The sequence below is a fragment of the Panulirus ornatus genome, chromosome 55 (genome assembly GCF_036320965.1).
Source record: "Panulirus ornatus isolate Po-2019 chromosome 55, ASM3632096v1, whole genome shotgun sequence".
Taxonomy (NCBI): domain Eukaryota; kingdom Metazoa; phylum Arthropoda; class Malacostraca; order Decapoda; family Palinuridae; genus Panulirus; species Panulirus ornatus.
In genome coordinates this window covers 24,056,839-24,084,616 of record NC_092278.1, presented here as the reverse complement: position 1 = coordinate 24,084,616, position 27,778 = coordinate 24,056,839, and the positions used below count along the sequence as shown (strand labels likewise).

Here is a 27,778-nt window from a genome sequence, read left to right as displayed (position 1 = left end):
TCTAGATAACTTCACGTCCTAATCAAGCCCACTGACCTTCCCTTGGACTCATCACCCTCTTGCATGTCCTAAACAGAACCTGCCGAGCATCTTCCACATAGTTTCCCCATTTTCTATTATCCTTCCACCCTACATGAATGCCCCAGCATTCACCACCAGTTCAAGGCATTTCTGCACACCTCCAGATAGGTAACCTCTTGAAACCGTAGTCATTTTGCCATTATTTCTGTATCGACCAACCACATATTGAGGCCAAACATTTAACATCATAATTCATCCTCTTCCTTTATTGCATGTCTAAAGCCCATACCTTATCCACAGTACCAACGGTAATATACCGTGAAACCTAACCTTCAACTTCAGAAGCTATGACCTCATCCAAGGATTTCTAAACGAGGCAAGGGAAAACGCACTTTCCTCAACTAATATGCGGCACTTCATCTGGCATGTGTTGCGGCAATCACTCAAAAATACTTCCTAACACGCTTCCAATTTCTACACACAAAAATTACCAGGTGAAAAATAACTTTGCCATTATCTGCATTTATTATGAACTCACATGTTAGTAGAATCCCACACGGAGTAGAGCCATTTAGATTTGTACTACGCTCCCCGTCTGAACCATGGCCCCAAAGGGATTTCTATGGTTCATCTAGCCGATTAAGCTCTGATCCACTTCACGAACGAAATGTCGACTCCCTTGACCAAGTCTTTCAGATACACCAACTCTTCTGCACACTAACACTCCACTCTTCCCAAACATTACAGCGCCCTTAAACACCCATCCATGAACATTACATACCTGACCGTAAGCACGTCACCTGTAAACATTCACCCTCCCCTCTCCCTACTTGCATAATTACTCGCTCGTGCTCACACATACCCAGTTTATCATATTGGCTTTATGATGGTCTATGAATAGGGTGCCTAGCATGATCATGGATACATACAAGGTATATATTGTACACAGATAAAACGGGTCAACACGACCTACCATTACTGAAATCGAACTATGGTTCATATCTAGTTACTTTTTCCAAACGTGGCACGTTTGGAGACAATCCACCTCAACAGGTACAAATACCTAAACATTTAAAACCTTATCAAAACAGAAGTACCATCCGACGTCTAACAAAGTGCTACAATTAACCTTTAAAAGGGGTCAAAGGGGGTTGCCTAGGGTAACGTTATAGACCACTTTTGGTTTCACAATTCTCATAATTTGGTTTATAATGAGGGGAAATTGTGGTATACCCGGGTCGACGTGCTGTCAATGTACTGAACAAAGTATGTGAAGAGTTCGGGGTTAACCATGGAAAGGTTTGTGGGGCCTGGACGTCGACAGAGCATTAGGTTTCGGTGCATTACACAAGTGTGAACGAATTTGGCCTTTTCTTTCCCTAGTGATACCTTCCTGAAGCACACGGCATCAAGATGGATGAAGGCAAATATGTACGCATGTATATGCGACTATATATATATATATATATATATATATATATATATAATTATCCCTGGGGATAGGGGAAAAGGAATACTTACCGTGTATGTCCAGAATGTCGTAGACGACGACCAAGAAGGGAAGGAGCGGGTGGCTGGAAAGCCTCCCCTCTCGTTTTTCTCTCAATTTTCCAAAAAGGAACAGAGAAGGGGGCCAGGAGAAGATTTCCCTCAAAGGCCTAGTCCTCTGTTCTTAACGCTACCTCGCTCACGCGGGAAATGGTTTTTTTTTTTTCTTTTTTTTGTGGAGGGGGGGAGGAAGTAAAAAACGAGAGGGGAGATATATATATATATATATATATATATATATATATATATATATATATATATATATATATATATATATATATATATAACTAAATGCACTAAATATATATGTAAATATATTTAGGAATAATTAAACAACTTTTATAAATCTGATTTTATTTTAAACACTTTTTACTTACCTATCAAGAAGTTTTGCAGTTAATATGTACCTCATTTCAAATTGAAGGTTTTACCATAATTGGAGAAAAATCAGGCACTTGTTCTTGCATGCAACTCGTGGATATTTTAATATTTTATCAACTAGTTTCCAAAATATATTAGCTGGAATATGGGAGCCAGTCTACCACACAAGGTAGCTTGACTAAATGTGTTTGTAATCCTAGCAAATGCTTCAAAAAAATTCTCATAACATGGAGATGCAAAGCACTACTATCCTTCATATCCTCATTTACCTAGACAACAGATTTACGTGACTGAAAACCGAATGACTGCCTTCAACCCTCTACAATAAAAAGCACAAAGAAAATGGAACACTACTACAATTTGCTTACATACCTGATTTAACCTCTGAAGTAATCATGAGAATGCTTTAGTCTAGACATCCTTTTTCTTAAATACAAGTTATCAACATAACTGCACGACAATAATTCTCCAATCAAGACCAAGGATATCGTCTCGAACACACTTCATACAACTAAACTACCATTTATAAATTCACTCCATTCCTAAAACTACCTTTGACAACTACGATGAGAAAACCTTAAATGCAAGAGCATCGTTTTTTTTCATTAAACTAAATCAAACATTCACTTTCTACATAAAGAGTATCATTTATGCCCCTATGAAGTTTCCAAGCGCAACTGCACAAGCACATACTAACACTTCACAAAAATTAGGATGACATTCATTGCCAGTTCAACAATTTGGGATATGGCTCATATCTGATTATCATAAAATGGAAACAAGGCATCATTTGCCTGCATGAAGAAACGTGAATCTGGACAAGTCCCTTGAATGTAGTTTGCAGCATTACAATGTGGCACATTGTCAATAAGCCCAAGATCTACCAAATATTTTCCTTTTTTCAACTACAGCATAATATCAAAGAGAAAATTTAGTTTTTAAGTTGGAATACTGAAATTGGTGAGTCACCTGCAACTACATTCAAGGAACAACAGAAACAGCAGTACAGTAGTTAAACTAATACTTCCTTTCAGCCCTCAACTTATAAGCTGTGCTGCATCCACATCACACCAAATCAAATTCTGATTGTTTCCCACGTTATCAATCCCTGTCAAAATGTTCACTTAGCAGTCGTGATCTGCTTTACCACGGCGAAGTCAACAACGATCCCCAATAACGTTTTAAGCTGAAGGTAAAAGTATAATGCCATAGATAAGAGAATGAATCATTTCAAATCACATGTACATTTGGTGTTGAACATTTCAAGCCCTTTTACAATTCCTACTTTAAAGACAAAATCTGCTCAAACAAGACAGCTTTTGTGTAAATGATTTACTCTATAAATTATCATTAAAGGCAAATCCATAGCAAAACCCTTTTGAAATCGTGTTCTAAATCAATTACTTCAAGGCAATATAGTGTGTCACAAAGCAAGTCAGATTTCCTTCACTAACCACATAAGATTTAAACCAACGGTATACTGATTTTCCCCATCTCTAATAAATCATCTCAAATTTAAGTATTAAAACTGAAAATCACACGGATCAAATTCCTTTTGGTTGAACTTTGTAATGCGTACTGAAGTAACTATTCTATGCTTATTTCAATAAAATAAGTAACCTTTGATTGCATAAGTCAAGAATTTCAACAATGAAGGTAAACTGGGCAAAACTTAAGAAACAAAACTGCGGTTATGTCACAGAAAATGACACTACCACTTTCCATTTTTACATCATGTGAAACTGAAAACTTTTCACAACATAACTACTCACATTGCCACCACTGCTGATACCAATTCGACATGACAAAAGGAATCTGGAGTATTCAGAGAATAATGATTCATCACCTGGAAAAAAATATCATATTAATCCTAGCTCCCATTCCCCTTCCTTTGTATGCATATGATCTATATATATGTAAACAATACAAATATATATATATGATCATATACTCATACAAGTTTATACATATATATATATATATATATATATATATATATACACTTTAGCAGGCTTTTATTTCTCATTTCAGTTATCCCTTGTTCATTTCTGAAAATCACTACCTTCCATTATTATGTCATTAGCCTGAGCTCTGCATACAAGTCATCAAGATACATCAATACTTCTTTCTAACTTTTATGATTCCCTTAATATACACTAATGAGTTCCCTAAATCCTGTAATAATTCATGGTAAATTCCTAATCTGAAATATTGATGCATTGTTAGAATAAGCACACAAAGCTCCTCGTAATGAGTTCAAACTATAAATTAACCCATAGTTGCACACATGAAGTTTGCAGTGCTTGATATGTCAGAGCCTGCATGTAGCCACCATTTATTACCCCATCCATCCATCCATCATCCACCCTCCTCCCTCCCTCCCTCCCACTCACCCCCCATTAGCGTTGCAAGGGTTGCCACAGCTGCAGCGAGTCACCACTGTCAGGTGACCGCACACAGCTGTCAGTCGCCTCCTCAGCATCACAGGGCACCACAGTGTCAGCAGTCAGGAGGACAGGATAACATTAGTAAGTACATTCGTTAGCATCTTATCCAATAATCTTGAAGATCACTGGCTATTGATATCAATCAAACGATCTTTAGGAATCCCTAATTCGTGGTGTCTGACGATGAGGATAATTTTCAGGTTATTGCACTCCTTATGGAGCTACAGGTTGAGGTAAAGGTGATTTTAGCAGTAGGAACAAGGGAATATATGGTGGCAGGTTTAAGGATGTGCAGCTGAATGTGACTTTGAGGAAGATAAGGTTGTGGTGTAAGCAGTGGCTGGGAACGAGGTTTGAGGTAGCAAGTGTAAGGCTGCGAGAGGGAGAAGAGGAGTGGTCTGGTGCCCTGCGAGCCAGTACTGCGCCTTGCGGCCCCCCCCGTCGGCTGCATGCCTGACTGGCTCTGCCACTGCTCCCGCCATAACACCGCACTACAGCAACCCGCCATACTCCACAGCAACACAACAGCAACAACTGCCACGCCCTGTGCGCGTAGAAATATACATCAGCACATGGCTACTAAAAAGGTAAATACACACAATACTCCATACTCTTACCAGCTTTAGGCATGTGGAATAGGAAAGTCCTGTCTTTGACCTTCGTGTCAATTTTATTTCCTAAGCATACAAAGTTAATGCATATGACTAAAGTGTAATCTGACAAAAATCTGAGTGAAAGCTTGAAGAGACAATCCCGGTGTTGATATGATGCATACTATTTATACAAACACTGTGAACAGTGGTAAACATTTTTATGCTTAAACTAGCACACATCAGAACCTGACTATTATAACTTAGCCCACAATAGAACCAGAGTGTATATTAATAAATAGGTTTATCACTCTTTTCACTATTTAGCATAGCATATCTTAAATAATTTAGGAATCGTTAAAGAAAAGTAAACTGATGTTGTAAATGATCTACAATAAAAAACCCAAAACAAAGTTACATAACTAATGAGCAAGATCCAAGGAAATAATCTGCAATGAGGAGGACATCAACATTCCATTACATGAGCCTATTCAGGCAAGTGGAAATGAAGAAAAATAAACCCTCAGACTTAATCTTAACCTCATTAAGTGGAGAGTGTAGGCCAAGATATAACTATAAAACTTTACAGCAAACAGCCTTGACAAATGAAATTTTAGCTTAAGTTGACAGGAATCCAGTACACAGTAAGCACATGAAAATGAACAAGTACCTGCCCAGCATGCCAGTACTGCAAAAATCTGGACAGGAATAAACAGGAATCTTGGTACGCAGAGATCTTGATACCATAGCTAAAACGCTGGAACAGCAACTGGTTGATGCAGTTCACTCCCCAGACCTGTTAAAGTAGGTACATGAAAACAATTAAACTGCAGTACACATTTTACTGCACATCTAATCAACATTCAAAATCTCCAACGGATCCGATTTCCAGGTAAAAGCTATGGATGCCACCCACCTCTTGAAAACTTCTTTTTTAGTTCTCTTCAAACACCCATTTCCCTTTCCTATATTTTCATTCATATTTTCCATCAATCTCATGTTTTCCTTTAATTCATATGAACTGAATCTTTTTATTAGAACTTTATATTCTACAGTCTTTGCCCTCCATTCAATGCTATCTTCTGAAAGATTAAGCTTTTAAACTTACAAACCAACTGTACTGAATTTTCTTCCAACAATGCTGTTCTCTGTATCCAATCTTATGAATTTTCTTTCAACAATGCTGTTCTCTGTATCCAATCTTAAAACACCCTTGAGGTGCTTCCACTCAACCACATCAATCTATTAACTACACAATCCTACACAATCAAGATCATTATTCAATTTACCCTAGAGGTTTTATAAATTCGAACTTTAACATCACAGCAAGTAAGTTCTTAATTTTTTCACATCTCTATTCTCAACCATCACTATTCTGAAATAAGACTAATCTTTATCTTTTTTTTTTTCGGTCTCCCGCGTTTGTGAGGTAGCGCAAGGAAACAGACGAAAGAAATGGCCCAACCCACTCCCATACACATGTATATACATACACGTCCACACACGCAAATATACATACCTACACAGCTTTCCATGGTTTACCCCAGACGCTTCACATGCCCTGATTCAATCCACTGACAGCACGTCAACCCCAGTATACCACATCGATCCAATTCACTCTATTCCCTGCCCTCCTTTCACCCTCCTGCATGTTCAGGCCCCGATCACACAAAATCTTTTTCACTCCACATTTCCACCTCCAATTTGGTCTCCCACTTCTCGTTCCCTCCACCTCCGACACATATATCCTCTTGGTCAATCTTTCCTCACTCATTCTCTCCCTGTGCCCAAACCATTTCAAAACACCCTCTTCTGCTTTCTCAACCACGCTCTTTTTATTTCCACACATCTCTCTTACCCTTACGTTACTTACTCGATCAAACCACCTCACACCACACATTGTCCTCAAACATCTCATTTCCAGCACATCCATCCTCCTGCGCACAACTCTATCCATAGCCCACGCCTCGCAACCATACAACATTGTTGGAACCACTATTCCTTCAAACATACCCATTTTTGCTTTCCGAGATAATGTTCTCGACTTCCACACATTCTTCAAGGCTCCCAGGATTTTCGCCCCCTCCCCCACCCTATGATCCGCTTCCGTGGTTCCTTCTGCTGCCAGATCCACTCCCAGATATCTAAAACACTTTACTTCCTCCAGTTTTTCTCCATTCAAACTTACCTCCTAATTAACTTGACTAAGGCCTTAACCCTACTGTACCTAATAACCTTGCTCTTATTCACATTTATTCAACTTTCTTCTTTCACACACTTTACCAAACTCAGTCACCAGCTTCTGCAGTTTCTCACATGAATCAGCCACCAGAGCTGTATCATCAGCGAACAACAACTGACTCACTTCCCAACCTCTCTCATCCACAACAGACTTCATACTTGCCCCTCTTTCCAAAACTCTTGCATTCACCTCCCTAACAACCCCATCCATAAACAAATTAAACAATCTTTATCTTTATCTATATGATGATTTTACAAGCATCACTGTCATTATTATGTACACGAGCAATTTCATTCCTTTTTAATAAAACCATCAATCATACTCTTATCCCTGGGGATAGGGGATTAAGAATACTTCCCACGTATTCCCTGCGTGTTGTAGAAGGCGACTAAAAGGGGAGGGAGCGGGGGGCTGGAAATCCTCCCCTCTCGTTTTTTTTTTTAATTTTCCAAAAGATGGAACAGAGGGGGCCAGGTGAGGATATTCCAAAAAAGGCCCAGTCCTCTGTTCTTAACGCTACCTCGTTAACGCAGGAAATGGCGAGGTTAAAAAAAAAAAAAAAAAAAAAAAAAAAAAAAAAAAAAAAAAAATTCAATCATACTCTATCTACCCTGTCTTCTCTGAACCTATAATCCTCAAGTTGGAATTATGTATGTGCAACACATATTAAGCCATTTCATAATCATCCCTTTCCTAATGATACTCAATACCATAGTAACTTACCATCCACTCTGTTTCCCATCTATCCAGAGGTTGGTGGCTGAGTGTGGAAAAGCGTGTGAACGGAGAAAGCTAAGTAAATGTGAATAACAGCAAGCTTAATAGGTTCAGTAGGGTTAAGGGACAAGCTAGGTGGGGTGTGAGTTTGAATGGAAAAAACCGGAGGAAGTGAAGTGTTTTTGATATCTGGAAGTGGATTTATCAGCAAATGGAACCATGAAAGTGGAAGTCAGTCATAGGGTGGGGGAGGGGGAAAAGGTTAAGAGAGTGATGAAGAATTTGAGGAGAGAACGTTCAATCTTGGAGAGAAAATGGGTATATTTGAAGAAATAGTTGTTCCAACAATACTATAAGGTTGCGAGGCATGGGCTATAGATAAGATTGTGCAGAGGAGGGTGATTGTGTTGGAAATTAAATGTTTGCTCTCTGAGATAATGTTCTCGCCTTCCACACATTCTTCAATGCTCCCAGAACCTTCACCCCCTCTCCAACCCTGTGACCCACTTCCGCTTCCATCTGCTGCCACATCCACTCCCATATATCTAAAACACTTAATTTCCTCCAATTTTATTTCCCATTTAAACTCACATCCCAACTAGCTTGTCCCTTAATCCTACTGAACCTAATAACCTTGCTCTTACTCATATGTACTCTCAGCTTTCTTCTTTCACACACTTTATCAAACTCAGTCACCAACTGCTGCAGTTTCTCACACGAATCAGCCACCAGCGCTGTATCATCAGTGAACAAATGACTCACTTTCAAAGCGCTCTCATCCACAACAGACTGCATACTTGCCCCTCTTTCCAAAACTCTTGCATTCACCTCCCTAACAGCCCCGTCCATAAACAAATTAAACAAACATGGAGACATCACGCACCCCTGCCACAAACCAACATTCACAGAGAACCAATCACTTTCCTCTCTTCCTACTCATACACATGCCTTACGTCCTCAATAAAAACTTTTCACTGCTTCTAACAGCTTACCTCCCACACCATATATTCTTAATACCTTCCACAGAGCATCTCTATCAACTCTTATCATATGCCTTCTCCAGATCCATAAATGCTACATACAAATCCATTGCTTTTCTAAGTTTTTCTCACATACATTCTTCAAAGCAAACATCTGATCCACACATCCTCTACCACTTCTGAAACCACACTGCTCTTCCCCAATCTGATGATCTGTACATGTCTTCACCCTCTTAATCAATAGCCTCCCATATAACTTACCAGGAATACTCAACAAACTTATACCTCTGTAATTTGAGCACTCACCTTTATCCCCTTTGCCTTTGTACAATGGCACTATGCATGCATTCAACCAATCCTTATGCACCTCACCATGAGTCATACATACATACATTAAATATCCTTACCAACCAGTCAACAACACACAGTCACCCCCATTTTTAATAAATTCCACTGCAATACCATCAAACCCACTGCCTTGCCAGCTTTCATCTTCCGCAAAACTTTTACAACCTCTTCTCTGTTTACCAAATCATTTTCCCTAACCCTCTCACTTTGCACACCACCTCGACCAAAACACCCTATATCTGCCACTCTATTATCTAACACATTCAACAAGCCTTCAAAATACTCATTATGCATTCCATCTATACCTCTAACGCCTGTTCCAACAGGAACTCCCTCAAATGGGTGGCCACAGCAAGTCTCCATAACTACAGAACTCCAGTGCAGCTTCTTAGCCTTCAGTGCCTCACCCTTAAAAGGTCACTAACAAAGGGCAACTCTAGCACAGTGTTTGCAGAAGCTCTTATCCAATGTTCCTAATGACTACTTCTATAAACCACTCCAAGCTAATAATCCTGCCCACTGCTTCTATCTACTGCCCCAACCATTCGGCCAAAAGGCTGGGATAGCATACTGTACTCACCACAGGAAAATCTAGTTTCGAAAAATAAGCTGCATGAGTTAAGCATTGTCAAGTGTTATATATGACAAGGAGAGATTGTATGCTTGTATGTTTGTGGACAGAATGCCAGTAGTCTATATGTTAGTAATATATGACCACCACACTCATTCTAGAACTAGTCTACAGAACATATATGAAACATACCATTGCAAATTTCACTTTCCAGAGACAATTTTCTTTACCTTGAACGTGACCTGGATCTTGACTTGCTCCGTGACTTTGACCTAGACCTCGACTTCGACTGCGAACGAGATCGGGATCGGGATTTGGAGTGGGAACGAGAATGGTCCATCGGCTGATCTTCTTCCATTGGTGCGTTCTCATCCATTCCATTCTCCTTATCCTCCTTCTCTGGGGATTTTGATTGACGATCATCAGGAGTACGAGACCGACTCTTACTTCCAGAACGGGACCTTGAACGTGAGCGTGAGTGGGAACGTGAACGGCTGCCAGACCTGGTGGAGTCATTTCCAACTACAATTCTGAGCTAATCAAGTATATAATATGCTTCCATCCATGAACTAAGCTAAACACCTGAATAAACAATAACGCCTCAACAAAATCACAGTCATCTAACCTTGATCTAGAATGGCGCCTTCGAGAACGTGAGCGCGACCTTGATCGAGATCTTCTGCTCCTCCTTCGAGATCGGGATCGCGACCGTGACCTTGACCGTGACCTGGAATATTCCCTGAACACAAAAATTTCAGGGTAAAAAGTTTCAGTTCAAATTGCAATCAAGTAAATAATATTCAATATGAATGCATAACACCAAACTTAATAACACCAACTTTAAAAGGGGTCAATACCAAATTTGAAAAATTGAGCAAATACAATTTACTGTTTCATGGCTACCTGTAGAAGGAATAGTTTCCTTCCTTATCTAATCTATATCAATTTCTGACAACAAATTATCTATTCTCTTGATGTACTACTATTTCATGTAAATGTTTGATATACTAACAGAGCCAGCTGCCAAGACATTCTTTCAGGTTCTAATTGCTATCTGATTGTACAGGGAGTGGGGTGGGTGAGCAATTGTTTCTAGATGGATATCATATATGAAATTGAATATCTAATGGGGTGGATGAGCAGTTGTTTCTGGATGGATATCATATGTAATTAAATATCTAATCTGAATATCCCAGGGTAGAGGGGTGAAAGAATACTTCCCACATATTCTCTGCATCTCATAAAGGATGACTAAAAAGGGTAAGTAGAGTTGGAAATCCTTACCCTCCTTGTGTTTCATTCCTTAATGTCAGAAAAGAATAAGCCAAGCAAAGAGGGCTCATCTTCCTTTTTCAAAAGGCTCAGTCTGGGGTGTCTGAATAAGTATAACCAAGATAGGAAGGAAAAATAGTATGATGCAAGAGGGGGATTAAAAGGGGCACATGGACCAAAAATGAAACAGTCATAGCAATTTTGAAGAACTGATTAAGTTCTTTAAACAGGGCTGATTGGGAAAGGGAGTTCTACTATACAAGGACATTGTCTCAAAAGCACTTTTTCTTATAAAATTCTCCCAGGAACTTGTTTCTGATGACTCACTACTGGTGAACTATGTCCCATCAGCAGACCCACTCAGCTTTTGATTTGCCATTTGCCAAAACAAAACCAACTGTATGAATTCCAACTTGGCTATGGAGGTGGCACTTCCTATGCTTGGTATTCTATGCTAAATCAAGAGTGAGAGGAATAAAAAGTGGATATGTGGGTGGCTAACCTGGAGAAGTATAGTTAAGTATCACTCATGGACTTGAGCAATTAGGATTTAAACAAATACAGTCTGTCCCAATCAAATCAACAATCAGTGAGTAATCTACTTAAAATTTTGGTATAAAAGTATGTATTTCCAGCATGTCAGATCAATTTAGGTGCATCACAGACATACGTTATCTGAATATTACATCTTTTATTCAAAACAGTCCTAATGGTTTCTCTTATGTTTGCTGGCCCAAATCCAAAGTTTTTTATCTTTTATTTCTTTAATGCTGAAGGCTCCAGTCGGGAACAAATGTCCAGAACATCAAGGCCGGGCCTAAATTGAAATAGAGAATTATGAAACGGAAATGGAAAAGACAAGGGAAAGCATTTACGAACTTTAGAAAAAGTGAAAAACCTGTCTTCTGAAATGTGCCAGGTCACAGTAATTGGGAAAAACAGTTTCAAAGCTTTGTAGTGTAGGGAAAGAAGCAGGCATCAAAACAGCCCACTTGAGTTACCAACATCCACACAATAATCATGTAACACAGTATTTTGCTAAGTACTGCGTGGTCCAGCTAGTGGTGGGCACACAAGCAACCAGCTCTCGGGTGCAAAAATACATTGTGGTGTAGGGCAAGGGGGTCAAGTTTGGAAGTTAGCCTGGGGCTGTTTGGAAGTTAGCCTGGGGCTGTTTACACGGCGGAATGCTTTTCACTGAACTCTTTCAAGCAAGGATGCAGAGCTAAAACCATCCCTACTGTGAGAGCAGTACTCCATATATGGAAGAATCAATCTCTTGTATAAACGGAGCAACTGTTCAGAGGAGTAGTTTCGACTTCTAAACAGGACACCCAGTTTCATAAGAGGCAGACTTAGCTATTTCTGTAATGAGGGGTTTCCAAGAAAGAGCGGATTTTACAGTAATATCATGTCAATTGAGTCAAGGGGTGGAATTACAGAACTGTCAAGAGATGAGAGTTGAGGAATTTTCAAAACAGAGATGGGAAGAAATTGGGTCTTAGAGGAATTAAATTTAACAAGACTGTGTCTACCCCACTAAGATATCCTGTCTAAGTCTGAGTTTATTGGAAAGCCGTGTCAAGACAAAAAGCAGATTGTGTGAGAGAAGAGCAAGCAAACTGTAGGATGTGGATGAATGCAATGTTCAGTGGTCAGCATATGAGTGCAGTGGATTATTTGTGGAGAGGAAATCATGGGGTGGTGGGGGTGGGGGGGAATGAATACTACAGGACAACCTTGAGGGTCACCACTATTGGGTGTGTGTGTGTGTGTGTGTGTGTTTGTCTCCCCCCCCCCCCCGATCCATCAACAACCACAGGGATCGGCAAGAGAGGAAGCTAGATATGAATGAGCAAAGTGAAAGAGGAAAGCCAAAAGAGGGGAGCCTAAGAGATGAGACCCTAATGCCACACTCTGTCAAAAGCCTTACATATGTCAAGGGCAACTACACTTAACTTCTCAAAATCTTTCTGGGATGATGACTAGACATTAGTAAGATAGGAAAGAATATCACCAATGGATCAAGCCTTACAGAAGTCATACTGGTGATCTGAGAAGACTGTGATTTTCCAGGTCTTTAGGGATATGGTAGTTGAGGAGGGATTCAGACTCTGGAAATGGTAAATGTCAAAGCAATTGGCCAATAGATGAGGGGTCAGAATAGTTACCCTTCTTACGGATGGAATATAACAATGCATGCTTCCAAGGAGAAGAAAAGTTTTGGGTATTTAAACAGAAACGGAACAGACAGGCAAGCACAGGTGCAAGTTCAGTTAAGAGGCACACTCACTCAATACATGGGAATGAATGCCATCAGGACCAGGCCTTGCCTGTGTCCTGAGAAAGAAATGTGTTTTGTACAATCCAAAAAGAGATTATGGGAAGGGCATAGGATTAATAAGAGAAGCATTAAGGGTGATGGAATGTTAGTTATCCGAGGTGGAGTTTGAGGAGAAACAAGAACCAAAGAGAATTGCTCTGTCAACAGAAGAGACACCTAAAGTACCGTCAGAGCAGAAAAGTGAAGGAAAGGAAGAACGACAGAGTTGTTAGAGATGCCCTTAGATAAAGACCAGAAAGACCTGTCAGAGGATGAGGAGAGGTTATCACACTTCCTTTGAATAAAGGAATGCTTCACCTCATGGATAATGTACTTGCAGCAATTAAAGCTGAATGGAAGCCAGAGGAAGGAGAGTTTTTTCAGGAAAGATAAAAGCTGAATGGAAGCCAGAGGAAGGAGAGTTTTTTAAAACCCAACATGCTAGGTCCTTTGCCTGAATGGCCTCAGAAAGGAACAGTTGAACCATAGATTGGATGAAAAGATCATCCTGAAGGAAGAGGGGATAAAAGCTTCCACTCCCGCTAGAATAACCTCTGCTATGCACCTAGCAGAAACAGAGGTATCACCACATGAGACAGTAATTTACCGAGGAAAGTCAGACAAGAAGTTACTGAAGTTATTCCAGTCAGCTTTGTTCAGTTGCCAGTACTTACTCTTTTAGATGGGGCTGCTGCCATTAGAATAGATACATTTATGAAAGCGTGATGAGATGAACCAACTGGAGCTACATTGCGTATTTACAGCGGGATGGACTAGAGGTAAAAAACAAATTCAGAATATCAGGAGTGGTCACAGTGGTTAAGAATATGGGTAAGGTGGGAGATAATTTGTACAACAGACTTTCAGTTTTGGCTGCAAAAAAGCACCAGCACACCTTTGTGAGTGTTTGTGTGTAATGTCCATGCAACACCATCGTAAAATTATGGACCACTTCTGTATAAGATTTTGTGAAATTTACAAGGAAGAGGTTAGACCATGGGTACTTCAGTGGCAAAATTGAAGAGTAGCATTAAAATGGAGAAATGGTTAAACAAGAGAGCTCAGGGATGTACTATGGTGGAAATATAAAAGACACTGCGACCAGCTAATACATGAAAGATACAAAAGACCACTGAATGAGTTCTGCAAAATAAGGCGAGTGAAGAGATTTCAGGGGGAATCCAAAGCTTTTCCAAAAATTCATCAGGAACAAACTAAGTTAAGAGCAAGTACTTAGGCTAAAGGACTCACAGAGAAGAATTCTTGAGGTACACAAGGAAATACAAGAAGAGTTGAATGATAAATTTAAGTGCTTTCAATGTGGACATCAATACACCAAAATTACCAAGGTTAGTGAGGGGAAGAATTCTTGGAACATACAAAAAGTGGCAGAAATGAAACAATTAGGAGAATAAAACAACTTGACCCATAGTCCTGAAAAAGTCTCCCAAAACAGTTAAAATGTGTGTTGAGGCACTTGACAGACCACTAGAAATGATGCTCAATAAATCATTAGAGGTAGGAGTTCCAAAAATGTAGAAAAGTGGGCAAACATAATCCCTACATACAACAGAGGTGATCAGGGAGCTGCACAGAATTACAGACAACTTAGAAATGTATGCTTCATAGAACAGTGGAAAAAAAAAAAAAAAAAAAAAAATACAAATGAAAAATTTTCAAACCAGAAGGCAACAGTTTGATAATAGGGCAAGTTCCATCTTACATCAAAGCAATAAGTAAACTGTAACTGTTCTTGGATTGACAGAAAACCTTTGAGACTTCCCCACTGGAGGTTGATAAAGCAATATCTACAGGTAAGAATAAAGGATGGGCTCTTCAATGTATAAGACTACCTAAGTGGTAGAAAACTGGGAACACAAATAAGCAATGCATCCTAAATGTGGGCTGGGGTTGCAGGTGGCAAGCCACAAGGCTCACCTTGGGCCCACTGCTATTCTTACTGTATGTAAATGCCTTGTCTGATGGACTGGAATCATATCTGAACATGCTTCCAGACAATGCCAAGGTCACGAGATAAAGAGGAGGAGGAGGATGACTGCATCAGCCTACGAGGAAAACTAGACAAACTCTTACGTTGCTCAAATAAATGGATGATGACATTCAATCCAAGTAATTGCAAAGTAAAGCAGATAGGACAAAAAAAGAGGAGGCCTCGTGATTAACACCCAGCGGTAAAATAATCAACATGCATCTAATTAAAATCCAGCAGAAAATAAATCCATAAAGGCTCAAGAGTGAAACAGTAATAGTTTTCAAAAATGTGTTCAATCTATTGCCAGATAAACTAAACAGCGAAGAAAGCAATCTGCTGGCAAAGAAAATATTGGTAGTCAATTATATGACAAAGACATGTTCAGTAAATCATTCACAACATAAACCAAAACTGGATTATGACTTGTAAATCTGGTCACTGCACCTAAAGAAGCACAAAGATCTGACAAATGGTTCTGTGGCGTGCAACAACAATGGAACTAAATTTAGGAGTACCGAGCTATGATGAAACCGAGTTACAAAGCCATCCACCATGAAGGAGAGGGAAAATGGGGCACCTTTTAAGTTCCTCAGCTAAACAATACTGATTACAAAAGTAACCAGAAGCAATATAAAAAGCTGCAAAAGAAGCTTAGAAAGAATGTTACTAAGAACTGGTTTAGTGTTACAGTGGTGGATGGCTGAAATACACTAACCACTGAGAGAGTGAATGATACCAATTTCCAATGGTTTCAAAGGCTAATTTACATCATGTGGCCCCACTAATGGAGAAATCGCTCCATACCGTGTAAACCCAACATTCTGCAAATGAATGCCAGTGGCCCTGAAACAAACATAGAAATACTCATTCAAGTCAGACACTACACAAGAAATGCAGTCCACAAGAATTAAACTTCACAGCACTGTCTGCAACATAATTAACATATATACCTCCTCCCTGTACAGTCCCTCCAGGTATACCCCTCAACTTCAAATTCTTACCAGCTTACCTTACACTTATCTCTATGGTGATTTCCATACCCATCATCCCACATGGTTCAACACTTACATCCATGTTCCCTGAGGTAAACTACTTATAAATCAACTGCAAACTAAATATTCTCAACCTAAACAATTAAGACTCCCAGCCCAACACCTTCGGAAACTGACCTCAGCACATAGTACTCTGCTCACCAACCCTATAATCACAGACCAACTGGAGTATGCTTAACGAACTACCCTATGACACCTACACATCCTATAACACCCATACACCCTGATAACACTCCATCTGCCCCCCCCCCCCCCCCCCCCCCCCCCATCTACAAAATCACCGGGAAGAATTACACAAACTGGAGAGCAGATGGGCCAGTCTTGACACAGTACAGGGAAACAGCTCCAAATCTTCAATACAGATGATCTCCTATCCCTAGATCATGCAATTTCAAACTTCATCAACATAGCCACCTAGGCCAGCAAAAAGCACAAACCAGAAGTTACACACCTTAAAGAGCCACAGAACAGCTCAGACAAAACCACTTACCCTCAACAGCAATTAGAGAGAAAATTATGGTAAATACTTTTTCTTTATTCAAAAAACTGCAATTTAAAAAAATGTTTGAAAGGAAATCTAAGTTAAGGGCTTTATGCACCATGCTATGACTCACTTTGGTCCCTAAAGTTCCATGACTTTGGTTTGTTACTATTGTCTTATATTCTTTCACGCTCTCCCAAATACTATTACTAGCATAAGAAGCTACGCCATCTACATACAGCGGATGATTCACCTCTCGTGCCCCCTCCAGCATAGTCTAGAACTGACCTTAATCCTTGCATTTACCTCCTTCACCATCCTACACAAATTAAAAACCCATGATGACATCAAAATTCTATAATGCAGAAACAAACACACATACACCAAAGCTTACACAATGTAACCCTTTACTGACTATCCCTAGAGGGGAGGGTAAACAGTCATGTTGGCTCTGAGCTGGTTGCCCTTTCCAAGATATGAACACAAGCTTCAATTCCTGGCTTGCAATGTTATGCAATTTGAATTATCATACAACTCAAAATCAAAATGAATTATAAAACTCAAAAATCCATAAAATTAGCCCAGTGCAGTTCCTGTAAACTTAAAGAGAAGAAAAAGACAGGCTGCATACTTAACAGTGAGAAAAACCAATAATATTCAAATCAGACTTATTTCAGGAAGGGTTGAGATTAACTTGAAGTCTGCCTTATTCTTTGTATTCAAGAAGCCATAGAAAGTAAACATACTATGGGCGAGAGGAATCCCAAAGAATAAACATCTTTTGACAATCCTTTCCTTCCTTGAAGGGTATGCTTCAAGATAAAACAAACATATTTCTTGAAGCATCATTTCAAATTCAGTATTGTTTCTACAAGTTTTTTAACATACAATATCCTAAAACTATGCAATCTAAATTACCTTTAACTTAACCAATGCACTATGTTAAATGACAGTGGGTATAAACCACTTTCCCATTTTAGACACACAGGTATAGCTACACAAGACATGTTCATGCAAGAGAACCATGCTATAAAAGTTACCAGTAAAATATTAAGATAGGACCCACTCCATTAAGACTTTATTAATACAGGTCTACAAAATGAAGGGAATAGGGCAATTAAAATTCATCCTCCATCCCTTCTAAGACCATAGTGTATAACTGGGTTCTAATCTATAGATGTGGGAACTATGCAAAATACCAGAACTAAAAGAACTATTTCACTACACTGAGAGTAAACAAATGAAATTATTACCTCCTGCTCCTTGACAGTGGGCCAAAGAAAGATATTAATTACATTAAGTATCCTTGAAGGGAACACTTTTTTAAATAATAAACAAAACCCTTTCCCTCTTCACTTTCATCTCTATACAAATAGTGATTACAAAATTCAGCTAGAACCCTTATTCTCTTTTAATTTCAAATCTGTTCACTATTCCCTACCTTAGAAAGATATCATCCGGAACAGATCAGTGAACCTAAACAGAAATGTCCTCACTTGGCTCCTTCATCTGTGTTTTTTAAAGCAATATAATTTGCATTACTCTTGTGGGGGCATACTTAGATCATCTGATGTGAAATCATCACTGAAAAAAAAAAAAAGGGGGGGGGGGGGGGGGGGGGCGCAAAAACCAAGCATGATTTAAAATACAAAATACACGTTACATTCCTCCCAAACCTTTGAATACATCAAAATACAGCAACCTTTGAAAGATCATTACATTAAATATTTTTTTTTTTTACTATTTTCCAACTACTGTACTTTGTAAATTAATCCAAAGAAATCTTAAGGGGTGAAAGCAACTATCCTTAACAGCAGAGAACACCCATTGGGTATCAGCAAACTGTTCATGTAAACATACCTGGAGCCACCACCAAATCTGATTTGGCACAGGAACAGAATTTTAATGAAACTGTGATTGACACTCAATGTGTACAGTTTACAACACATTCAAATAAATGAATTCAGAGCATATTACCAAGTACTTTAAGATAAATAAGTGAAAACATTAACTTACAGAGTACTGGTTGTACCTCTCTAATTTGGTGCTCTGTAGTCCGGCACATTTTGATCTGATGCCAATAGTTTTGTGGATCTGCCACCAGGGAAGCACTGCTAGCAGTGCTATGGCACCAAAATCTGTTTACACTGCAGCTGAGCTAATAAAGTCTTATTAATTTCTTATAGCCCCAGATCAAGTATATAATGCTGACGAATCTGCCCTGTATCAGCATTGTGTGCCACAAAAACCCTTGTCCAATATTGTAAGTCCATCTGGTGGTAAGGATTCCAAAGATAGGTTAACAATTCTTGGCTACAGCAATGCTCAGGAACACACATAAAAAAGAAAAACCTAAGCTCATGGCAATGAGAGCTGGCTGCTTGTGTGCCCACACCACCAGCTACACCACGCAATACTCTGCTGCTGTGTCACAAGATTATAGTGTGGCCATTAGCAACTCAAAGGTGAGCCGTTTTGATGCCTGCTTCTTTCCCTACACTTCAAAGCTCCGGAACTCTACCCTCTCATGTCTTTCCCAATAACTATCTATGACCAAGTACATTTCACGACAGTTTTTTTCACTTTCTCAAAAATTTGTATTCTTTCTCTCGTTTTCTTTTTCCGTTGCTATGCTGCTATGGCTTGAGTACTACCACGAAAAAATTCCTTTCATATGGCCTTGCGATATGTTAGAAGAGACACTGAAATCTGTCCCAACTAGGAATAAGCTTTTATTTAAATTTAGTTCAGTTCATATGTATCACAATCTAAAAAAGCACAGACAAATATCAGTTACGTTTGTAATCATCTACACAAAAACTGTTGGTTTGAATAGTTACCAACGAGATAACATGAAGTCACAAAAGAACGGAAAGAAGCAAAAAGGATACCTTCCTACAATTAAATTGTTTACTGTACACACATTGCACAGATATCTATTATAGATGTGTCCTAGCCCATTTTCAGAAATTTGTTCAGTCTTATAGTTTACAGTATTCCTTGCTAATTTTTTTTATTCTGCTGAGAACATGAGTGAAAAGAATATTACCTACATATCTCCTGCATGTTGCTGGATGTAATTCTTAGGGAAGATAGACTTGAACTTTGGTTGAAGACAATACTAGATGAACTTTGTTTAGACAAACACACCAAAGGAAGAGTCAATGAGAAAAATTGCAAAATACAAGAAGAAAGATATGTACTGAACAGAAAAGTGGGGAAGAAAGAATATCCAAAGAGCAAGTCAATAAGGGAGTGCCACATGCCAGCCTTGCCATCAGCAAAATCTTGTCAGTTACTCTTATTTATGCAATTCACCTACTTCACTTTCTTAACAGAAAACAGAAGGAGCCAAGCAAGGAGTGTTCCTCAAAAATACAAGTTGGAGTGCGTGAATATACATGGATTTATCCACGATGAGGTGAAAGATGGGTAGTTACCTTTGGGGAGAGGATACTGGATGTCCTGCCTCTGAGAGAAACAAAGCTTAAGGAGAAAAGGTAAAACTGTTTTGAGAATACCTTTAGGGTTAGTGTAAGGGTGAGAGCAAAGAAGGGGATGGCACTTCTGCTGACAGTCATGGAAATGTATTAAAACTGTGTAGGGAAGATCAAGAAAGATGTGTGTGAGAATGACTGCAGATTCTGAAAGACAGGCAACTCTCCATGCTTATGCACCTGGTATCAAAAGTAGTGAAAGAGTTACTGTTTGGGAAAAGGTGAATGAGTCCATCAGTAATTTTGATACATGGGATCATGTAATAGTGGCGGGAGATTTGAATGAGTGTTGAAGATGTGGTGGCTGAAGGTTGAAATGGAAGGAACACAGTACATGTATAAATGAAAATGAACAAATTGTCAAACTGTGCTGAAAAAAGATTAGCAGTTAGGAATACCTGCTTCAAAAACTGTCAGGTCACTGGTGTTATGAAAATGAGCATTATTGGATTATGTATTAAACGAGACATGAAATGGAGAGACTGTAGGAAGTGAATGTGCAGATGATCATGGCTTTTGGTTCTTGGTTCAAGAAATGCTATTCTCATCTACATCTAAAATAATGTGTACAAAAGAATCATGTGCTTTTTAAACACCAGGACATTCACACAGCCTTCAAATGGTTAATGCTCATCTAAAATTCACTGCAAAAAACCCCTATCAAATTCATTTCTCCAAAACTACAATCATCCTAAATGACCCACCACCTGCTACAGATTAGAGTAAAACTCTAATAATAATAATAATCACATCACATCACATCAGAGCATCATGGCTTCTCAGCAACAATAAATATGCAAAATTAAGAAACACATTGTCATCCAATTAACCTAAGCCTTACATCATACCAATCTTCAACCCCCTAACCCTGAAAGACCAACCACTTTAACAACAGAAAATCAACCACACTGGGTATGACGTACACCAAAAAATTAACTCCCTGTGACAAATATCAATACAAAAACAGCAAACAAATTTATTTCCTTCAGCACAGTAACTAGTTTCAGATTTGGACAAGAAAAACAAATCCCTAAATATTCTCAGCAAATACTTCAAGTGTTCCTAATTACATCAAACTCACCTGTCTTGTCAATCATACTAGTAAAAATGAATCTTGTCAACCATACTAGTAAAAATGAAAACAATCAAAGCAGCAAAACATATAAAACTGGGCTCTCAAAACAATCACTGACTGCCCAGAAACCACAGATATTCAACAACTGGACAATGAAGCAAATATACTACTAATACACTCTTTCTAATATGCTTGGCACTCAGTTAAATGCAACAACTGTAAACCCTTCCCATCAACGAACAACCCCCAAAACAGAAAACTACCCCTGCTTCACACTTCCACACCCAATAATCACAGACCCCCACTCCATTACACATATGACTAAGACACGACACTATGACTTCAAAGGCACCAAACAACCAATCCCACAACACAGATAAACACTATTTCACCAGACATACAACCATCTGAAACCACACCAACAAGCCCTGTACGATTTCATCTTTCTTGTCTGAGTTTTGGGTGGAACGCCTGAATTTCACTTATGCAAATTCTAAATGTTACACTAGGTTATACTAATATACCTGCAATTTAAAGCAATCTAACCCTATACATAATCTAGAATTAATGCATAGTTGATATCATAACTTTTTAAATGATTATACACATCTATATTCACACAATATGTATTCAAACATGTTGTATTTTTTGTAAGTCGTGTAATTAAAAAATATATACTTAACTGAGGAAGGCCTTTATAACTGTGCTGAAAGCTGAACTGGATCCTTTACCACAAAAGTGAATAGAAAACAAGTTTAAAAAACCTAAAACTTATTATTGCCACCATCAGCTGGGTTTTTGGTAATCCAATTAATAAGCAAGAAGTTCGAATGAAGCATTGAATGAGAAAAAAGTGAGTAAAATTAGAATCACTAGCAAGCACAACCACCTACGTAACTATTCACAAAACTGGAGTACAAATATAAATTTCAAATAATTACTGTACTATAGCAACTGTAATGTTCAGCAGATCTTATGTAACATTGAAAGGGGAAAATCATATACATGGATAAATCATGTTTCTAAGGTATTCAAGACAACTTATGTTTACCGTCTTCGACGTCTGCGGTGTGGAGGGGTTTCAGGGCGTCCATATCGGGCCATCTGTACTCTAAGCTCTCGGCCATCTAAACGCCGGCCATCCATGGCCTCCATTGCATCTTCAGCATCTCGCCGGTCATAGTATCTAAAAGAGAGGGCAAAAATCAATAAAATATTGTTATTAAAACCTTTTCCTCATACTATAACAAATCTATCCATATAATGTCTCTCGTTTACCCTTGTTTCTTTGGGTGGAATATCAATCAGTTAAATAAAAGCAATAATTCAAGGTGAAGATAATTCACTTCAAGAAAAACAATATTATCATTTTCTTTTTCTAAATATGCTTGCCATTTCCCATGTAGTAAGGTAGTGACAAGAACAGATAAGAAATGGCCCCATTCACTCATATCCACTCTCTAGCAACCATGTGCTATGTCGTCAAAAAACTTTACCTTGCAACGAATTTTCAAATGTCACACTTACATTTTAGTACTTTGTCATCTCTCCTTCGACCTTGATTACCATCTGCAGATGTCTGGGCATGGAAATGGCAAGGTGCCTGAAGCATTCTAGGTTTTGTTTCAGGTCCACAGGATCTTGATCTCTTAGGTGAGGCAAGGCAGTGCTGAGGTGTTGCAGGGAGCAGCCGCCTAATCATGCATTTTGAGTGCCAAGTGCACCTAAAAATCTCATATCTACCCCAATTTTCTTACTTCCAGAACTCTGGTTCTCCTCCTTAGAAAAGCAAGAGCCAACCATTTTGAAGTACTGGTGGAAAAAATACAGCACCCAGAAGCAAAATTCCCAAAATGAGGTGGCAGCCTAGAAGAGAAAAGAAAGAGTATCGTTCCCTTAAGATAGCCTGAGGTAAAGTGAGGCAGGCTCCCGATGGTAACACCATTGGAAATGCTAGACTCAACAACCAAATGTACGATAACATTACTCTCAGAATGTCGTATGTCTGCACCCCAATAAACCTTCAATCATAAACCGCCTCAGAAAAAATATGGGGGCGGATAAAGATTTTAGTGTACACTGTATAATACACCATAACCAAAGACCCCTACTCATAATCAGGCCACACAGCCCATTTCATTGTTTCATCAAACAACTTCATATGCCTTGGTTTAGCCTACTGACAGCACATCGTCCCATTAACCTCAATGCTATAATTCACTCTTAATTCATACATACCTTGCAAACTCCTGCATGATCAGGCCACATGCCTTTACAGCATCTTTTATTTCATCCTTCCACTTACTTCTTGTTTTCCGTTTCCCTTGTCACCTTCCACTTCAGACAAGTACACCCTCTTAGGCATCCTTCCTCATTCATCCTCTCCAAGTCTAAAAAATTTCAGCACACCCTCTTCTGCTTCTCATACTCCTCTTGCTAACCCATTCTTAGCCTTCTGCTCTCTCATACTTACACCTCTTACTAACACATTCTTAGCCTATCATTTGTAATTCAATCTCCCTTACATCACACACCTGGTAAAGTCTTTGGAGGTTTTTGCCAATACAGTCCGGGCTGGGTCCAGGCTGTTGGAGTGGGTCACTGGGCAACCAAACTATTTGAAGCTGGCCTAAACATCTGCCCACTGCCTGGCAAGTGTGCTACACTATGTAGGTACTTCTCCAGTGCACTCTTAAACATCTCTACTGTGCATCCCATGCCATCTCTGTTGTTAGCTAGCTAGGTGTTGAAGAGTTTTGGGAACATGTTTAAGGTCTCTCTCTCTCATGCATATTGCACCTTTAGATTTCAGAGGTAGTATTTTATGAAGTCTTTTCATGCCTGTCAACACCAGAAGGAAGTTATTTCCAAATTCATGTTGGGAACCATAAATTTTAAGATTTTTCAAGCAAGGATGATGATATAGCTCCCATCTCCACCCTAAGGAGCATAGCCACAGAGATTTCAGCTGTTCCTATTTTGGCCTTAAACATTTTGTTTCTAATGCATTAACCATAACCCATACATTTTTGTCTATGGCCTATGCCTCTCATCCATATGGCACCAACAGGACCACAATACCTTCACACATCCCATTTTTGTCCTGAAAGACAGTGACATCCCTTTCTACACATCCCTCAATGTGCCCAAGACCTTTGCCTTCTCACCCACTCAATGGCTTCAGCTCCTACCGTTCCATTCACTCAACTTGCAACTGACTCTTCTTGGGCCCTCCATCACCATTTGCCTGCATACCTCTTCTCTTCAAGACCTTACCTTAGCATTCACTTCCTCCAACCCACCAATACTTTCTGCTTCTAATAGCTTTCCTCCAACTATATAATTATAGTACCTTCCAAAAAGCATCCTTATCAACTCCATTATAAGCTTTCTCCGGTCATAAATATCATATATAAATCCTGTTTCTTCAAATCAAACATCTAATCCACACATCTACCACTTCTGCAATCACACTGGTCCTCCCCAATATGTGTGCATGCCATGCCATAAACCTCAATCACCACTCTTCCATACAACTCACCAAGCAAACCTAACAAACTTACACATCTACCTCAAACTTTTGTTTCTTTTGTCTTTAAACAATGGCACTATACAAGCATTCCGGCAATCCTCTGGCAACTCACCATGATCTGTATACGCTAGGGAAATATTAAACCAATCAACAAGTCATCTTTCTTGAGAATTTCAACAGAAATACCACCCACTATAGCTACCTTGCCACATTTCATTGGACACATGGTTTTTACTACCTCTTCTCTTTTCCCAACACTTTCTAATGCTATTAGTATTTATTAATGAACCTAAAGGGGTGACCTGCTGTCAATGAGCTGAACCAAGGTATATGAAGCAATCAAGATTAGTGCATGGAGTAGTTTGTTGGGTTTGGCCATGGGTGATTGCTTTAATTATGAGCAACTGAAACCATTGCATTACTCACTGTCCACAACCGAGGCAACTTCACTATATCACTAAGGCAGGAAATGTAATTGGGCTTTCAATAACAAAGGTTCTGAAAACTGAAAACCCTTTTAACTCTGAGGCAATTCAGAACCGAAAACCCTCTAAACTCTAAGGCAGAGTCCCATGAGAATAAGATGTATTCCCTGAGAAGATACAAGTCAAGACTCTTCCTACGTCATGATTCAGTGAGGAGGCATCAGATTTCACTCACCCAATAAAAACAACCCAAAGGTATCCATAGCACTTGATCATTAAACATATCCACCTTTAGCCAATCAGCAACCGCCACCAGGCTGACCTCATCAACTCGCATCCTACCTGCAACTCACAGCCCATAATTTGCAGATTGAAAGCAGCAAACCAAGACAGTGAAAGTATATATAGATACTTTTCGTTTAAAGGAAAAGGTCACAAGAAGTGGGGGAAGAGGGTTGACCAAGCAAGTAATGACAATGTGTGAGTCAGGTATGGAAATCTGATGACTATGGTTAATGGCAAAGAGAAATGAAGGGGATATGCTGAAATGGTTCGGCCATACAGAGAATGAGGAGAGCCTGACAAGTATATATATATATATATATATATATATATATATATATATATATATATATATATATATATATATATATATTAAAAGTAATGTAGATAAGAAAGGGGAGACCAAATTGGGAATGGAGGAATGAAATTAATAATTTTGTGGGTGCTCATGGCCTGAACGTACAGGAGGGTGATAGTGTAAGTGAACAGGATAGATGCGATAAACAGGAGTTTTAGTACTGAACCATAACATTTGATGCCGTGGAGGGATACCACAGAATAATCTGTGGGAACTGGTGGTGGATGGACAACAGTGGTTTCAGTGCTGATATTATAATCTATGAACAAGAGAAAGAATGAAAAGCTATGCACGAGAACTGATAATCTCAGCCTCTTCACTGCTTAAAATAACATGAACAAAACAAAATGGGTAAATGATAACATATAAACCTGGAACACGTACGAAAAGCTATGCACGAGAACTGAAAATCTCAGCCTCTTCACTGCTTAAAATAACATGAATACAAAATGGGTCAATGATAACATACAAACCTGGAACACGTATGTCCTCTTACATGAGACATTACCATATTTAATCAAGACCCCTTGATTAATTGCCATTTCTCTTAATCCTCTGTTTCGTTAGTCAACCAAACTCAAGTAAACTTAAGAAATACCAGATACAATGTGCCCAGATTCCTCCGTTTCCTGTTAAGTCACCCATACTCCAATCCATTTAAAATATTCCAGATACAATGTGCCTCGATTCCTCTATGGGAAAATCATTTCTTTTTAAATGGCTACAAACCTTACAGCTTAAAATTTTGTTCTCCAGGGTCATATAAAATCGAATATCTAGGTGGCTTATACCAAGTTATTTTACTAATTTTTGGGGTTTTCACACACGAAAAGGGGTCGTTTCTTCCATCTCCGTGAGAGCTTAACATATAAGTTTTACAATATATATAACATTAGAGCGAATTGAGGAAAAATAAATACAGCAAAATACTAAGACATACTACGGCCAACTGATCGACAAACACTTTTAAACATAATTGCCACTTAGTTCTCCTCATGCAACACTAGCACTGTCGAACAAAATCACTCAAAAGTAATTTCTGTAGTGACACTAAGGTTACTTCCCAACGAAACCAGTTTCAGACGAATGCATATTTTCCTAGCAAGCACAATATCAAAAAAACCTAATTCGGGCATACAATAATCGTCAACCTTCACATTTTCCGTTTAAAATTATACTAATACTCCTTTACGCCATGTAATTCTCCACATTAACATAATGGTCGCATACATTCCTCATCACAACTAAGACCGATCATTCATGGAACCTTTCTACCTAATAATCATCCTACTCGTAAATGCAATTAATTTTTTCTCACTACTCTCTTAAACCTACCTCACAAAGGCGAAGCCTCTGCTCTCGCGAGAGAACCTGTCTCGTGGGATGTACACGTCGCCTATCTCGCCATACTTTTCAAAAGAGCGTCGTAGGTCCTCCGGCGTTGTCCTATAAGTCAGATTGTCCACCTTCAGGGACGTCATCCCCTTGATATCCGGGGGGCCCCGCCCATAGCTCATGGTTAAACGTTGTAATTTACCCCTTCCTGCCACGAAACTTATATACTTTAGGGGGAAAATATCGTCAACCGGGTAAAGCGTCTAACTTGGTCTCACGGTCTCGGCCACAACGAAGTATAAATCTAA

At 39.1% G+C, this 27,778-nt stretch overlaps 1 protein-coding gene across 4 annotated transcripts; it reads right to left on the bottom strand.

The window, feature by feature from the left end:
- Positions 1-1,906: 1,906 nt before the first annotated feature.
- LOC139765585 (uncharacterized) lies at positions 1,907-27,778 on the bottom strand. 4 transcript variants are annotated; one of them, XR_011716697.1, is made up of 6 exons: positions 27,471-27,778; positions 22,590-22,724; positions 10,471-10,584; positions 10,076-10,348; positions 5,658-5,783; positions 1,907-4,941 (listed from the first exon to the last, which is right to left on the bottom strand). XR_011716697.1 is itself a non-coding variant. In XM_071693184.1 (5 exons), exons 1-5 carry the CDS (start codon positions 27,650-27,652, stop codon positions 5,771-5,773), a joined length of 717 nt encoding a protein of 238 aa, XP_071549285.1. In that variant the 5' UTR covers positions 27,653-27,778; the 3' UTR covers positions 5,049-5,770. The 4 variants fall into 4 exon arrangements, 3 of the variants coding, with proteins under 3 accessions (XP_071549285.1, XP_071549287.1, XP_071549286.1); XM_071693184.1 differs by lacking the exon at positions 1,907-4,941 and having other exon boundaries at positions 5,049-5,783; XM_071693186.1 differs by lacking the exon at positions 1,907-4,941 and having other exon boundaries at positions 5,049-5,783; positions 10,076-10,306.

Excerpts from the sequence above, each read along its gene's own strand:
- LOC139765585 (XM_071693184.1), bottom strand. The coding sequence starts at position 27,652 with ATGAGCTATGGGCGGGGCCCCCCGGATATCAAGGGGATGACGTCCCTG. Across the intron at positions 22,725-27,470 it reads AGAGGCTTCGCCTTTGTGAG|ATACTATGACCGGCGAGATG; the intron begins GTAGGTTTAAGA and ends CCTCTCTTTTAG. Across the intron at positions 10,349-10,470 it reads AGGCGCCATTCTAGATCAAG|GTCTGGCAGCCGTTCACGTT; the intron begins GTTAGATGACTG and ends TGACTCCACCAG.